General features: G+C 44.6%; 2 protein-coding genes across 2 annotated transcripts in view; both read left to right on the top strand.

The window, feature by feature from the left end:
- ano11 (anoctamin 11) overlaps nt 1-1470 on the top strand; it is a 30107-nt gene extending 28637 nt beyond the window's left edge. Inside the window, exons 24-25 of the mRNA XM_061735048.1 lie at nt 668-707; nt 845-1470. Of these exons, the coding sequence (XP_061591032.1) occupies nt 668-699 (32 nt within the window). The 3' untranslated portion in view covers nt 700-707; nt 845-1470. The remainder of the gene's footprint in view (nt 1-667; nt 708-844) is intronic.
- Nucleotides 1471-5847: 4377 nt separating this feature from the next.
- arhgef19 (Rho guanine nucleotide exchange factor (GEF) 19) overlaps nt 5848-12458 on the top strand; it is a 31691-nt gene continuing 25080 nt past the window's right edge. Inside the window, exon 1 of the mRNA XM_061736655.1 lies at nt 5848-6211. The gene's annotated coding sequence lies outside the window, so the exon portion shown is untranslated. The remainder of the gene's footprint in view (nt 6212-12458) is intronic.

Raw genomic sequence — 12458 nt, 5'->3', positions numbered from 1 at the left:
CTCCTAAATCCCGCCGTGCAAAACATCCCACGTTGGGACCTTTTAAGTCTCTGCTGAAGACTCATCTATTGTCCTCGGCTTTTGTCCCAACAGTTTTGTTTTTATTAGTCTTTTAACGTTTTAATTTGGGAGGTGTCGCATGAATTGTTATCGTCATTTAATATTATTTATTATGTATAATGTTTTTTCTTTGGTCTGTGAAGCGCTTTGGTTTTAAAGATGAATAAAGTTGACTTGACTTTGAAAAGAAAGGGAGGACAAAAATAAAAGAACATCCTGTTTTAAGGACGGTATAATAACACCGACAACGTCCACGCAGTTTTTACACAGATTAAACCAGAATCCCGAGGACACAGTTTGAAGTGTTTGTGCCGAGCTCCAGTAACCAGTTTCCTCTGAGCCAAACCTTCAAGCACTGTTGCTTTTTCTGTGTAAATCATGCGTTTGACTGGCAGTGCCCCATGTTGGCAGGCAGAGCGCGTACGACGGCCTGCGGTATCTCACTGGCATGTTCCAGCAAAGCTTGTCTGTGTCAGCCCTTTTTTTTCATCTTCATACCTCTCGCAGAAGCCAATCTGAAAAAAACCCTCTCTCTTGTGTCTGTCTGCTCTTTTCTCCTGTCTCTTCCCCTCCGTGTTGAAACTCAACCGCTCGGCCTCTCCTGAAGGAAGCGACGCGTCCTTTGGAGTCCTGAATTAGGACGAATGGTGGGAGAATTAAACACAGCTTTTCTTCTTCTTCTTCTTGTTTTTTTTTTTTTTTTGCATCTGGGACAACATTTGTGAGCTTTTTCCTCTGAGTTTAAATCTGTTCTTAAGTGGGACCATCTATCATTTTGTTGAAGCACGTGATGCTGCACAGACATGATGATCGGGTCTGAAACAGCCTCGTCGCGTGGAGACGATATCGTCCATTTTCAACGGGCCGAGCATCCCGGGAGTCTGACGAGTCTCTGCTGGATCGAGGATATTAATTCATCAAGTGTATATGTGTCAATAATGAAGAAGATCAGAATCACTAAATCTGCATTTAGATAATTGTCTAACGTTGGAGCTTGTGCTGTAAACTTCTTCAGAGTCTCGACCCGTGTGCAGGTCCAATCAGAATGTCCCACCTGCCTCGGGTTTATTTATGTGATGTTAAGTTGTAGCCTGGGCCGAACTAAAGCTGCAACGCAGGAGGAAGTTTGTTAAGGCTGACTAGGGATGGGCGATATTTTACCGTACACGATATACCGTCAAAAAAATTCCCCACGGTAAGAATTTGTCATCTCGCGGTAAAAACGATAAATTCCCGTTGATGACGTTTTTGTGTAAAGCTGATTTATGGTTCTGCGTTAAATCCACGCACAACGTACGTGAAGGAAGGAAGGAAGGAAGGAAGGAAGGAAGGAAGGAAGGAAGGAAGGAAGGAAGGAAGGAAGGAAGGAAGGAAGGAAGGAAGGAAGGAAGGAAGGAAGGAAGGAAGGAAGGAAGGAAGGAAGGAAGGAAGGAAGGAAGGAAGGAAGGAAGGAAGGAAGGAAGGAAGGAAGGAAGGAAGGAAGGAAGGAAGGAAGGAAGGAAGGAAGGAAGGAAGGAAGGAAGGAAGGGAGAAAACAAGGAAAGAAGGAAGGAAGGGAGAAAACAAGGAAAGAAGGAAGGAAGGGAGAAAACAAGGAAAGAAGGAAGGAAGGAAGAAAACAAGGAAAGAAGGAAGGAAGGGAGAAAACAAGGAAAGAAGGAAGGAAGGGAGAAAACAAGGAAGGAAGGAAGGAAGGGAGAAAACAAGGAAGGAAGGAAGGGAAGGAGAAAACAAGGAAGGAAGGAAGGAAGGAAGGAAGGAAGGAAGGAAGGAAGGAAGGAAGGAAGGAAGGAAGGAAGGAAGGAAGGAAGGAAGGAAGGAAGGAAGGAAGGGAGAAAAACAAGGAAAGAAGGAAGGAAGGGAGAAAACAAGGAAAGAAGGAAGGAAGGGAGAAAAGAGGAAGGGAAGAAGGAAGGAGAGATCAGGAGGAAGGAAGGAAGGAAGGAAGGAAGGAAGGAAGGAAGGAAGGGAGAAAACAAGGAAGGAAGGAAGGAAAGAAACAAGGAAAGAAGGAAGGAAGGGAGAAAACAGGGAAAGAAGGAAGGAAGGGAGAAAACAAGGAAAGAAGGAAGGAAGGGAGAAAACAGGGAAAGAAGGAAGGAAGGGAGAAAACAAGGAAAGAAGGAAGGAAGGGAGAAAACAAGGAAGGAAGGGAGAAAAGAGGAAGGGAAGAAGGAAGGAGAGATCAGGAGGAAGGAAGGAAGGAAGGAAGGAAGGAAGGAAGGAAGGAAGGAAGGAAGGAAGGAAGGAAGGAAGGAAGGAAGGAAGGGAGAAAACAAGGAAAGAAGGAAGGAAGGGAGAAAACAAGGAAGGAAGGAAGGAAGGAAGGAAGGGAGAAAACAAGGAAGGAAGGAAGGGAAGGAGAAAACAAGGAAGGAAGGAAGGAAGGAAGGAAGGAAGGAAGGAAGGAAGGAAGGAAGGAAGGAAGGAAGGAAAGAAACAAGGAAAGAAGGAAGGAAGGGAGAAAACAAGGAAAGAAGGAAGGAAGGAGAGATCAGGAGGAAGGAAGGAAGGAAGGAAGGAAGGAAGGAAGGAAGGAAGGAAGGAAAGAAGGAAGGAAGGAAGGAAGGAAGGAAGGAAGGAAGGAAGGAAGGAAGGAAGGAAGGAAGGAAGGAAGGAAGGAAGGAAGGAAGGAAGGAAGGAAGGAAGGAAGGAAGGAAGGAAGGAAGGAAGGAAGGAAGGAAGGAAGGAAGGAAGGAAGGATGGATGGATATGAGCCTGAAAGAAAGAAAAATTCCCGTTGATGAGGTGTTAATTTAATTTAATTGGTGTAGTTTAGGAGTATTTAATATTCTTTTAGAGCAGTGTTTTGGGGCTCCAGACTTAATGAGGTGATAGATTTTTAGTTAAAAAAGGGGAGTTGAATTGGTATTTTTTCTATGGTCATTTTAATCGTTATCGGGATAAATGCCAGAAATTATCGTGATAAATTTTTTAGTCCATACCGCCCATCCCTAAGGCTGACATGAAAAATCTGAGTCCACGTAAGTTTGTAGCGTCATCTCCTCCAGAGACGGTAAACATCTGAGATAGATCAGTGATGTTTATGGTGACTGCTAACTTGAGGTCAAAGTCTTCCTCCTCTTATCGCTGGTTGACACTGTAGGACAACAACCGTATCTTTTATCATCTTGTTCATTTTTTAGGTTGACTGTATTAGAATCACATAGATGACTTGTTCTGATTTTACTCAGCAAGGCTCAGCATGCCAGTCTTTTGTACTCCAATAACCTGCACAGTTATTTGTATGAAGTTCTTCCAACGCACAAAACAAAAACACAGAAACACCAAACACAAGTGGAAAAAGTACGTTCGTGAGAGATATTTTATGTGTGAGCTGTTTTGCATTTTGCATTTTTTTCACAAGAATAAATCTAGTTTCGTGAATGCAAAGTGGTCCTCAGCGTGGGGTTCTGCAGCGCTTACATAACAGGCCCAATACTGTACTTACTGTGCTGCAGGGACGTTAACGTTAATCATTCCCACTCCATGAGGCGTCTCTGGTTTCTTTCTCTCCTGATAGCTCGACGGAGGCGGATCAAAAATGAAGAAAAATAAGGCCCTGATTTATTAGGGAGTCAAAAACCGACAGGTGTTCATTAATGATTTCTCTTTTCCTCTCCCTCCTCCTCTCATATTATCCACGATGCAGTCGCCTCTGGCTACTCCTGACTTTTATTTGATCTTATCTGGTCTCCTCCCCCTCTCCCCCCCTCACTGTGTCTTCACCCTCGTCTTCACTGCTCTATCCTCCCTCAGTCTCCCTCTTATTTCATTTTTGCCATCCTTGCCTTTTCTTGATTTGCTCTCTTCCTCCTCATCCTCCTCATCCACCCCCCTCTTTCTCTTGGCCGGGTTCATCTCTGAATTGTTATGATTGCTGAGCGTTCCTGTGCCATGGCCTGCAGGAAGAGTGAGTTAGTACATGTCAGTGAGCACAGGTATGCACTTTGGACACCGGCTGCTTCGTTCGTCGACTGGCTGAGCGAGGAGGAAGACGCTCGCATGCATGAGCTGCAGACAAACCTTCCAGAGCAGCCCGGAGGTAGAAAAAATAACGTGGAAGCATGGCACGTGACTGGGGTTCACCCAACAGTGTTGAAAAACTCAAAAACCTCCTCTACCCTGATATTTAAGAGCTTTCTTTGGGTTATCGCTGCAGAGCTGCACTTAATTACAGCCCCAAATCTTAAGATGTAAAAATCCTGCACAAAATGGGAATAAAACCAGAATTAAATGATTTTCAATTATACTAAAATGATTGTGCATAAAAAAAACAACTTGAAGTAAATTAATCTAAAAGTTATGCAATAATTTCAGAATAACATTCCTGCCATTAAAGATGTAAAGACTGCAGACCTCAGCATTTGCAGAACATAATGCCCTCAAAGGATTCAGAGAATATGGAGAAATCTCTGTGCACACAGGACACGGTCAACAGTCAGCATTGTATGGCTGTGATCTTTTGGCCAGTAGGTGGCGTTGCAATAAAGCAGGCATGATTCTGTAAGGGAATAATCACTGCCTGGACTCTGGGAACTTTGGGAGGTTACCGTCTGAGACCAGCGCTGAGCGATCACAAATGCAGGTTAAAGTCTCTAAAGAAGAAACCGTTGCCACTATCTTCTCTGGCCAAAGCTCATCTTACACTCCATTTAGCAGACACTTTTATGTAAAGTAACAACTGAACATGCATATTTTTGGACTGTGGGAGGAAGTACGTGGAGAGAACCCACGCGAGTCCGGGAGTCGGACCACAGACCGTTTAAAGTGGACCTTTGTCCCGCTCTCAGATGAAGTGAGCATTGAAGTTCTATTTGGAAACCGTGAAGCAACTTCCTCCTAACGAAAGAGGAGAGGGACCATCTGGTTTGTCATCCGCTCGCAGTTCAAAGGCCTGCATCTGTCAAGGTATGGAGACACATCTGGAAAGAGAACATCGGGTCAAAACAACACTAAAGAGAACGCTGCATCTTTAACCGGAGCGCGGCCTACCAATCGTTTTTATCCTCGGGATGGTACATGTCCTCACTCTCAACATTTCATATATTTTATAAGTTTATAAGATTAGCAAATGAGTGCATTGTGTTTATATTTGCATTTTACTCAGCATCCCCACTTAAAAACAAAAGGAAATAGGGTCTGTGTGTTCATTTAAACACTTTCTGCTTATTTAAAACCACTGTTTCATACTAAAGTAATGAAGGCGAGTCTTCACATCTAAAGTTTGCTCCTGTAAGATTACAAAACAGGGACGTCCTCCGCGTTGGAGCCAGCTGGCACCCTGAGTCAGCCGACCCCCGTTCTCCTCGTGTTTTATTAGCCCGCGATGCACCGGCATGCAGGGAGCATGGAGGAGGTGAGAGGCGAGCAAGTCTTGGCAGCGTCTTTCCATCACCACCTCGCAGTTGTTGAAACCGTGTAGGAAACCTGGGAGCGTGCACACACGCACACACACACGCACACGCACACACACACACACACACACACACGCACAGCATCACATGTTGCAAATGCATTTTTGATCTGTGCTGTTGGTAAATGCACATTTACTAAACTAAAAACAAACAGCCATGTTTTACTTGCACGCACTTATCCTGTCGCTCTCTTGTCCTTCTCTCGCTTTCTGTGACAAGGCAGGTGCTGAAATGAGACGCTAAATAACTATTAGAGGGAGGGCAAGAGAAGGGGAGGAGAGTGAGGGAGAATAAGAGAGCACTTCCCTAACAGTAGCAGAGAAAGAGAGAGCGAGGGAGAGGGAGAGGGAGGGAAAAGAAGGGAGAGGAGAGGAGCTTAGAGAGGGGATCTGCATTGTAAGTAGCTCTGAGAGCAGCAAGTGGTGGCTGCTTTCAACCTGTTTTTGTTTTTTTTTCCCCTGAGGAAAAGACCAAGAGGGACAAAGAGGACAAGGACCCCGCGGGGGGGAACTCCGTATTTAAAAGTCCGTCCTGTGTTTTTTGCTTTAAAAAAAAAGAAGAAGAAGGAGGAAAGAAAGGAAAGTTGAGAGAGGGCAGAGGAGGAGAGAAGCCGGGAGGAACACAAGGCAGCAATGGATAACGGAGCGGCTGAGCCTGACCCTGGGATGGCCTGGATTCACACACTGCTGCTGGCCTCCGTCCAGCACACACACTAGGCTGTGAACGCCAGCGAGGTACGGCGCTGAACAAACAGCAACAATAACTCTCAGATAACAAATTATGCAATTAAATCTACATGCACATTCCACCGTCTTGCGAGCACGTTCGGTCGGAGGGTTTTGTCGCGGGGAGTGACAGTTGAGCGCTGCTGTTTAGACAAGACTTCTGGCTGCTGTTTGAGAGAGAATAGTTGTGCAGCTTCTCAGGTGCATTACATTTATCTGACAACGTATTTTACTCTGGACAAAAAGACAGTAGTTTCTGCATAAAGTGGTGTCTTTCATGCATGTAAGGTAGGATTCAAATGTTGAATTTGATGATTTTCAACATGGAGAGAGAGACTGCAGAGGAGCAACTAACCTGCTCAAAGTGGATGCATGTATCACGCCTGTAGGATTATTAGCTTCTCCACTCATGTATTCTCTTTGAAGAAGCTGGTTCCTGCATCAGTAATGTTTCCAGCAGCTCCCTAGGCACTGAGCCTTAAATGTGATGGTTACAGTGCAGCAATGAGCTGTTGCAGAGCGGGGCAGGTAAGTGCATGTCTGGAATATGTTAGATGAGGGGTTGTTAAAAACTGTACATGGCTGAAACTTGGCGCCGTGAGCGACTCGGTTTTCCCTTGTGGGATGTTTTAGCATAAGACTCCGATGCTTTCTCTGCGTGGTGCAGAGTCATGAAGAGAGCCGCTGGTTGTTTCCAGATTTGTATTTGTGCACTTCTCATTACTGCTTTACTGGCCTCATACGTGTCTGCATTGTGCAAGCTGTTCTCCTTTTCTTTTCCGTTGTGGTCGTTGCGGTGCACATCCCAAGCTTCGCACTTACTTCCAACATCTTGTGAATGCCCTCAGTCAGAAGGTGAGCTGAGGTGAGGCCTCGCGCGTCTGTCTGCTGGCCCGATGACTCAGAACATCGTCATGTGTCTGGTGGTACATATTTTGACTTAGAGCACAATAAAGAAGCGAGTGTCTATCTTATCTGATTTACTACGGACTCAAACCAACAGTGTGCATGTTGGGAAAACGCGTACCAGCATATAAATCGGGACCTTGAACCATTTTACTGCCGTCCATGAAAGGTGGGGTTTCCCCCCTGCGACAGCAAACGTCTTGTGACTTTTGTTTTTGTTTTCTAAAGACTCATTTAGGTGAGGACGGTTGTTCCGTCTTCCTCAAACTGAGATTGAATTTCCAGCCTGTAAGCCACAACTGTAGATCGAATTCATAACTGGTCTTGCTGCAGAGGTCCTCCCTCTTCCCCCGCACTTCCTGCTTCCCCCACGACTCCACGTCTGTCTGCAGAGCACCTGCCCCATCACCTGCCACTCAGACTGTCTGATTCATGTGCACCCTGTGGGCAGGAGACCTGGGACACCACACGTCCCTTCCCTCTACCCACCTTGGAGACAAATCCCAATCTGGTCCCATTTCCCTCAAATCTGAGATCAAATCATCACGGAGTCGTTGACTCAAAACAACCTGCCAATCACGTATGAGCGGCGTTGTCCTTTTTAAAGAAGCTCTGTCACTTTCTTATCTCCTCTTGGGGCTGGTGGTCTGCGTGGAAGCGGCTTTAATAGCCCGTAATAGCAGCCCTGGCTCCCGCCTGCTTGCAGAGAAGTTTCTGTGTTTGTCTCCTTCTTCAGCTTAGCGGTCAATTTCAGAGGAATGAGCATGCTGAGTCATCTGGGGAATGTGGAAGAGTGTCGGTGTGTGTCCGAGGGGTCTCCCCCGCGGTAGCTGGACATGAACTTGTCTCCAAACCTGGACTGTAAAACCGGCCACCTACAGAATTACAAACCTGGGACTTAGTAATGAGGCTTCGGTGTTTATATTCTCAAACAAGTAGCTTTTACCTCCTTGAGAGCATAAACTTTGACACCTTGTAGACAGACGTGCACCTACCTGGTTATTTATTAGTTAATATGCTTCTTTTATCTTTTTTTGCGCAAGCATGAGGTGAGAAAACAGAACTTTGAAGACTCAAAGACATTTGAGCCGGAGGTGTATGTGCAGAGCATTAACCCGCACACCTGTCTAGCGCCGTAGCCCCCGGGTTAGTTCACATCGCGGCTCAGGCAACGTATGCACTGTGTTTCACATTTTTTACTCATGCAAGATTACCAGAAGAATGCTCCTTCACTAAAACATCTTTTTCTCCACTATGGCAGAGAAGCAAAACACAAAAACAACAACCCTCAAACCAGGTGTTGCCCTCATGTTAAACAGCATCAGCTCCCTTTTCTTTAAAAAAAAGAAAAAAAGTGCCTTCTAAGCCATTTAGTTCCCTATCAAATCATTACTCTAATCATAATGCGGCTGCTGGTATTTAGTTTGAAATATCTGATCAGTTTGGCCCTCGGCTGAAGAGGAATCAGCTCTACATGGTCATTCTTGGTTAGGCGTGTTCCACTTTTACCCGATCACATTTCAAAACAGCGTATGACTTGTCCATACCTGTCCAGATAATAAAAACCCCGGAGTGGGGTAGGGCTGGGGAGCTGGCTCTGCTGCCGCCTCCACGGGGGGAAAGTGGGACGTGGTCTCAGAAAACAGTTGCAGATGCATCCAAGAGATGCATCAGCAATTTGACGGAAAGTAGGTCAGGCTTTTTGGAGCCTCCGTGGCAAAGGATTAGGTTTGGAATCAGAGTCTTCTGACTGACAGTTTGAGAACAGCGGAACCGTACTTTTAAAAAAAGATCTAGACCAGAAAAACAAACACGGAACCACCGCAGACGCCGGGAAACGGGACGCCGTCTTTGAATGTTGCTCAGCCACTAAGGTGCAGTTTCTCGAGCAACTGATGTGCTGCAGGAGCTGTGATTAGTAGGAGATCTAAAGCATGTACATGTAGCTGCAGTTATTGGGTTTTTATTTGGTTGTTTAAGATGAAGATGCAAGATTAAAGATTTGAGAGGGGTTTATTGTCATTCCAGCCATATACACAGTACACAGTGCAATGAGATAACGTTTTTCCTGAGAATTGTCAGTGCAAACAAACGTCAGTAACATAGGACAGCATGGGACAACAACAACAATAAACCAAAAAAAAGGTTAAAAAATGTAAAAATTATTTATTAAAACAAAGTTTCCTATGGGCTAATGGCAATCAGCAATAAGTAATCCTTTAAAAGATGCTCTTGAGGCTCAGATTGTTTTCATTGGAGGGAGGATGCAGGACCTGCCCTGGTGTTTGCATGGATGACCCATGATGTTTGCAGTCACACTACATGTTTGTGGCTATAAAGAAACAGCCGGTACAACGGCGTGGATCTAAGACGGGTTTTTAAAGGAGCATTCTGCAGTTAAAACAACCCGAGGTCTGTTATCAGGTCGTAAGCAGCGTGAACCTTCGTCAGGGACCGTAGCGATGGGAGTTAGGACTGTTTGTGCAGCGATCTCCATCCAGCCAGCTACGGATTGTCATGCAAACTATTGTCAATAGACACTAAAGGAGGAGAGTTCATGGATTCTGCATCTGACATGGGAACTGGAAGCAACCAATTCTCCTCCTTGTGTGTGTATTGACAGAAGTTTGATGGTTGACTTATAAGGACAGCAATGAGACAGAGATGCCTGTACAAACAGTACATGGTTAAAACCACCTTCATTGATCATCTCAACCATCTGGCCGTAGCTCCATATCGTCAGTTATCATTTTGCTGCAAACACATATTCTTCTCTAGTTTTTAACTCAGGAATATTAATTAAACATAAAAACATAAATAAAAATACAAATGTAATACTTCTCACAATCAGAAACGCTTGTGTCTCTTGTCTCCTGTTAAACACTGACTCAGTTAGTTACATTCACCCCTTGTCATTAATGTGCTAGTGGTCCTTTTTTTAAATCATTTGATGATTAAATATACATATATATATTAAATATACATCAGTCCTGAAAAACAACAGCATCCTTTTGCCCAGTCAGGTTTCTGGTAGACTTCCCGTTACTTGTATTTGTCCGATGTCTCCTCGGGCCTCGAGTGCACCAAAATAACGCACGTTCAGCCAAAGCGAGTGTGACGTCACGATGGCCATGACCACTTCTCCTGCAGAGTTTATTGCCCTTTAATAGTCCGTTTATCTTCACGATGTGGAGGAACACAGCTTATCAGGATGTTGATTTACAGAAAATATTGAATTACACGGGAAAGGGGAGGAGAATCAGTTCAGTTATGACTTTAATGTGAATTATTTACTCCTAACTCTCTTAATTTACTCTTAAAACATTACAAACGATTGTTTTTATCAAATAGAGTATACAAAAGAACTTTAGTAGTAGAAGTTTCATTGCAGACTCGTGGTCCATACAAAAACAAACCATTTACATAGAACAAAATACATACAAAACATAAAAAAACATAAATGAGAGGTAGATGCTTTCTAGGTGTTGTAAGTCAAACTAAACTCAGTTTTAGACAACAGCGGCCCGTCTTCTGACGAGCAGCTTCACTGCTTCTCCTTTATATTATGGGTTATACTAAACCTAAACTTTGGTGAATCTGTGATCCAGGGGTTTTAACTCGTCACGTATTCGTGTGACACGCCAAAAATGCTAAATGAGCTCTTCTTTTGTAGGAATCCCACTGCATACACGTAGCCATTGTCTGTGAGAAGGTGCTGATTATGAGATCTTCTGGATTTCGAGCCCGTTGGATCTTGGGCGCTCCGATAACGTGGTAGTTTGTGTGACTTAGGACAAAAGCACCATAATTAGACCGGGTTATTTCCATAAGTTTCATCAATAGTTCCTTTGTGCGCGCCTCCTGTGCATAGCTTATCTGGCTGCAGTCGTGACGGCGGAAGAGCGCGGTTCGGGGGGGGGGGAGGGGCGGGGAGGGGTTAAAGGTCCAAAAGTTTTGCCGTTTACCCGTGAGATGGTTGCCATTTTTTTTTTTCCTTTGTTTCTCTTTTTTTTTTCTCTTTCCAGGGCTTGTAAGTGAGTGATTGCTGTTTGTCTGGGCGAGGTCAGCGAAGGCCTGCCCGTGTCTTGCTGCTCTCAGTCAAGGCCTGATAGATTGTCGTGTACAGACTCATCCAGGTGGGCTTCCAGTGTCGGGGCTTTGTGCGGCGCTGCGAGACAGGTTGTCTGCGTGCACGTCGCGGCGTCCCTGAAGGTCGTGGGCGAGTCGCCTGAGGCTTTAGGGGAGGATTAGCGGGACCTAAACCATGTGTAAACATTTGGGTAACCCTTCTACCGGCCTCCTGTGTTTGACCCAAAGATTAAGATTAAGCCTAATAAAGGGATCGTTTTCAGTAAATATAATTGTAAAGTGATTATCAACTATACATTGTGCTATTTTGAACCGCATTAATCTAAGAGCAGCATGTTTAGCGTGAAATGAATCATGTTTGTGACAGTTTGGAGTCGAGCTGGAAAACAGTTTGTGCTCTCCGATGGCAAGTTAGCAGAATCTGGAGTCGCTCTCCCGGGATCGACGGAAGATGTTACGCAAACTAGTTTCACAAAACGCAGCGAGGAGAGCGCTTTTCCCAGAAGTGATGCGGGATGATGTCACGTCTTGTGTCCGCAGACAATGCCGGGCCCTTTAGTCTACTGCTTGGCAATTAGTGGTCTGATGTGACCGAGTTAAACGGCGAGCTCGCACACACACATGAGCTGCTCGCACCACACTGTCAGGACGCTCCGGTCCGTCTCAGCAGACCCGGACTGGTGCTCACACGGGGACTAAGTGTGGAGCAAAGAACCAAAGCATTTCCTTCCCTGCCCTGTTTATTCTGGCCGGCGGTTGGATCTTACATTTTAAAATAACCATCGGCTACATGCATACATGCAGCTTCTTAAAATGCACCTAATTCATTTCAATCTGCGATTAGTGAGAACTAGGGATGCTAATTATCAAATCATTAATTGATTAATTGATGACCTTATCAATCACTTAACGGTTAACTGATAAGCAGCGTTTTTCTTTCAAATCTGAGATTCCCTCAATAAGGCCTAACAAAAATGATGCTGACATACAGAATAAACAAGGCATATTATATTCCTTAGTCAACACAGTAAAAGAAAATTAGTAGGGCTAGCCTATATAACTGTGAAAAAGTTTAAAGAAAATGTGTTTTTAAAAGAATATGTCTGTTTTGAAAGACAATGCCTCTATTTTAAAAGAAAATATCACTGTTTTTAACTTGTATGTTGTGGCATGTTATTGTGATGTAGCTTTCTGTTGTTAAGGAAGTCCAACAATCTGTTGTCAGAGCTACTTTTTTTGTGGCTAGCCGTGTTTTCGGCTC

This window comes from Cololabis saira, chromosome 12 (genome assembly GCF_033807715.1).
Source record: "Cololabis saira isolate AMF1-May2022 chromosome 12, fColSai1.1, whole genome shotgun sequence".
NCBI classification, from domain to species: Eukaryota; Metazoa; Chordata; class Actinopteri; order Beloniformes; family Belonidae; genus Cololabis; species Cololabis saira.
The sequence above is the reverse complement of the archived record's forward strand: the minus strand, read 5'-3'. Positions and strand labels throughout refer to the sequence as shown.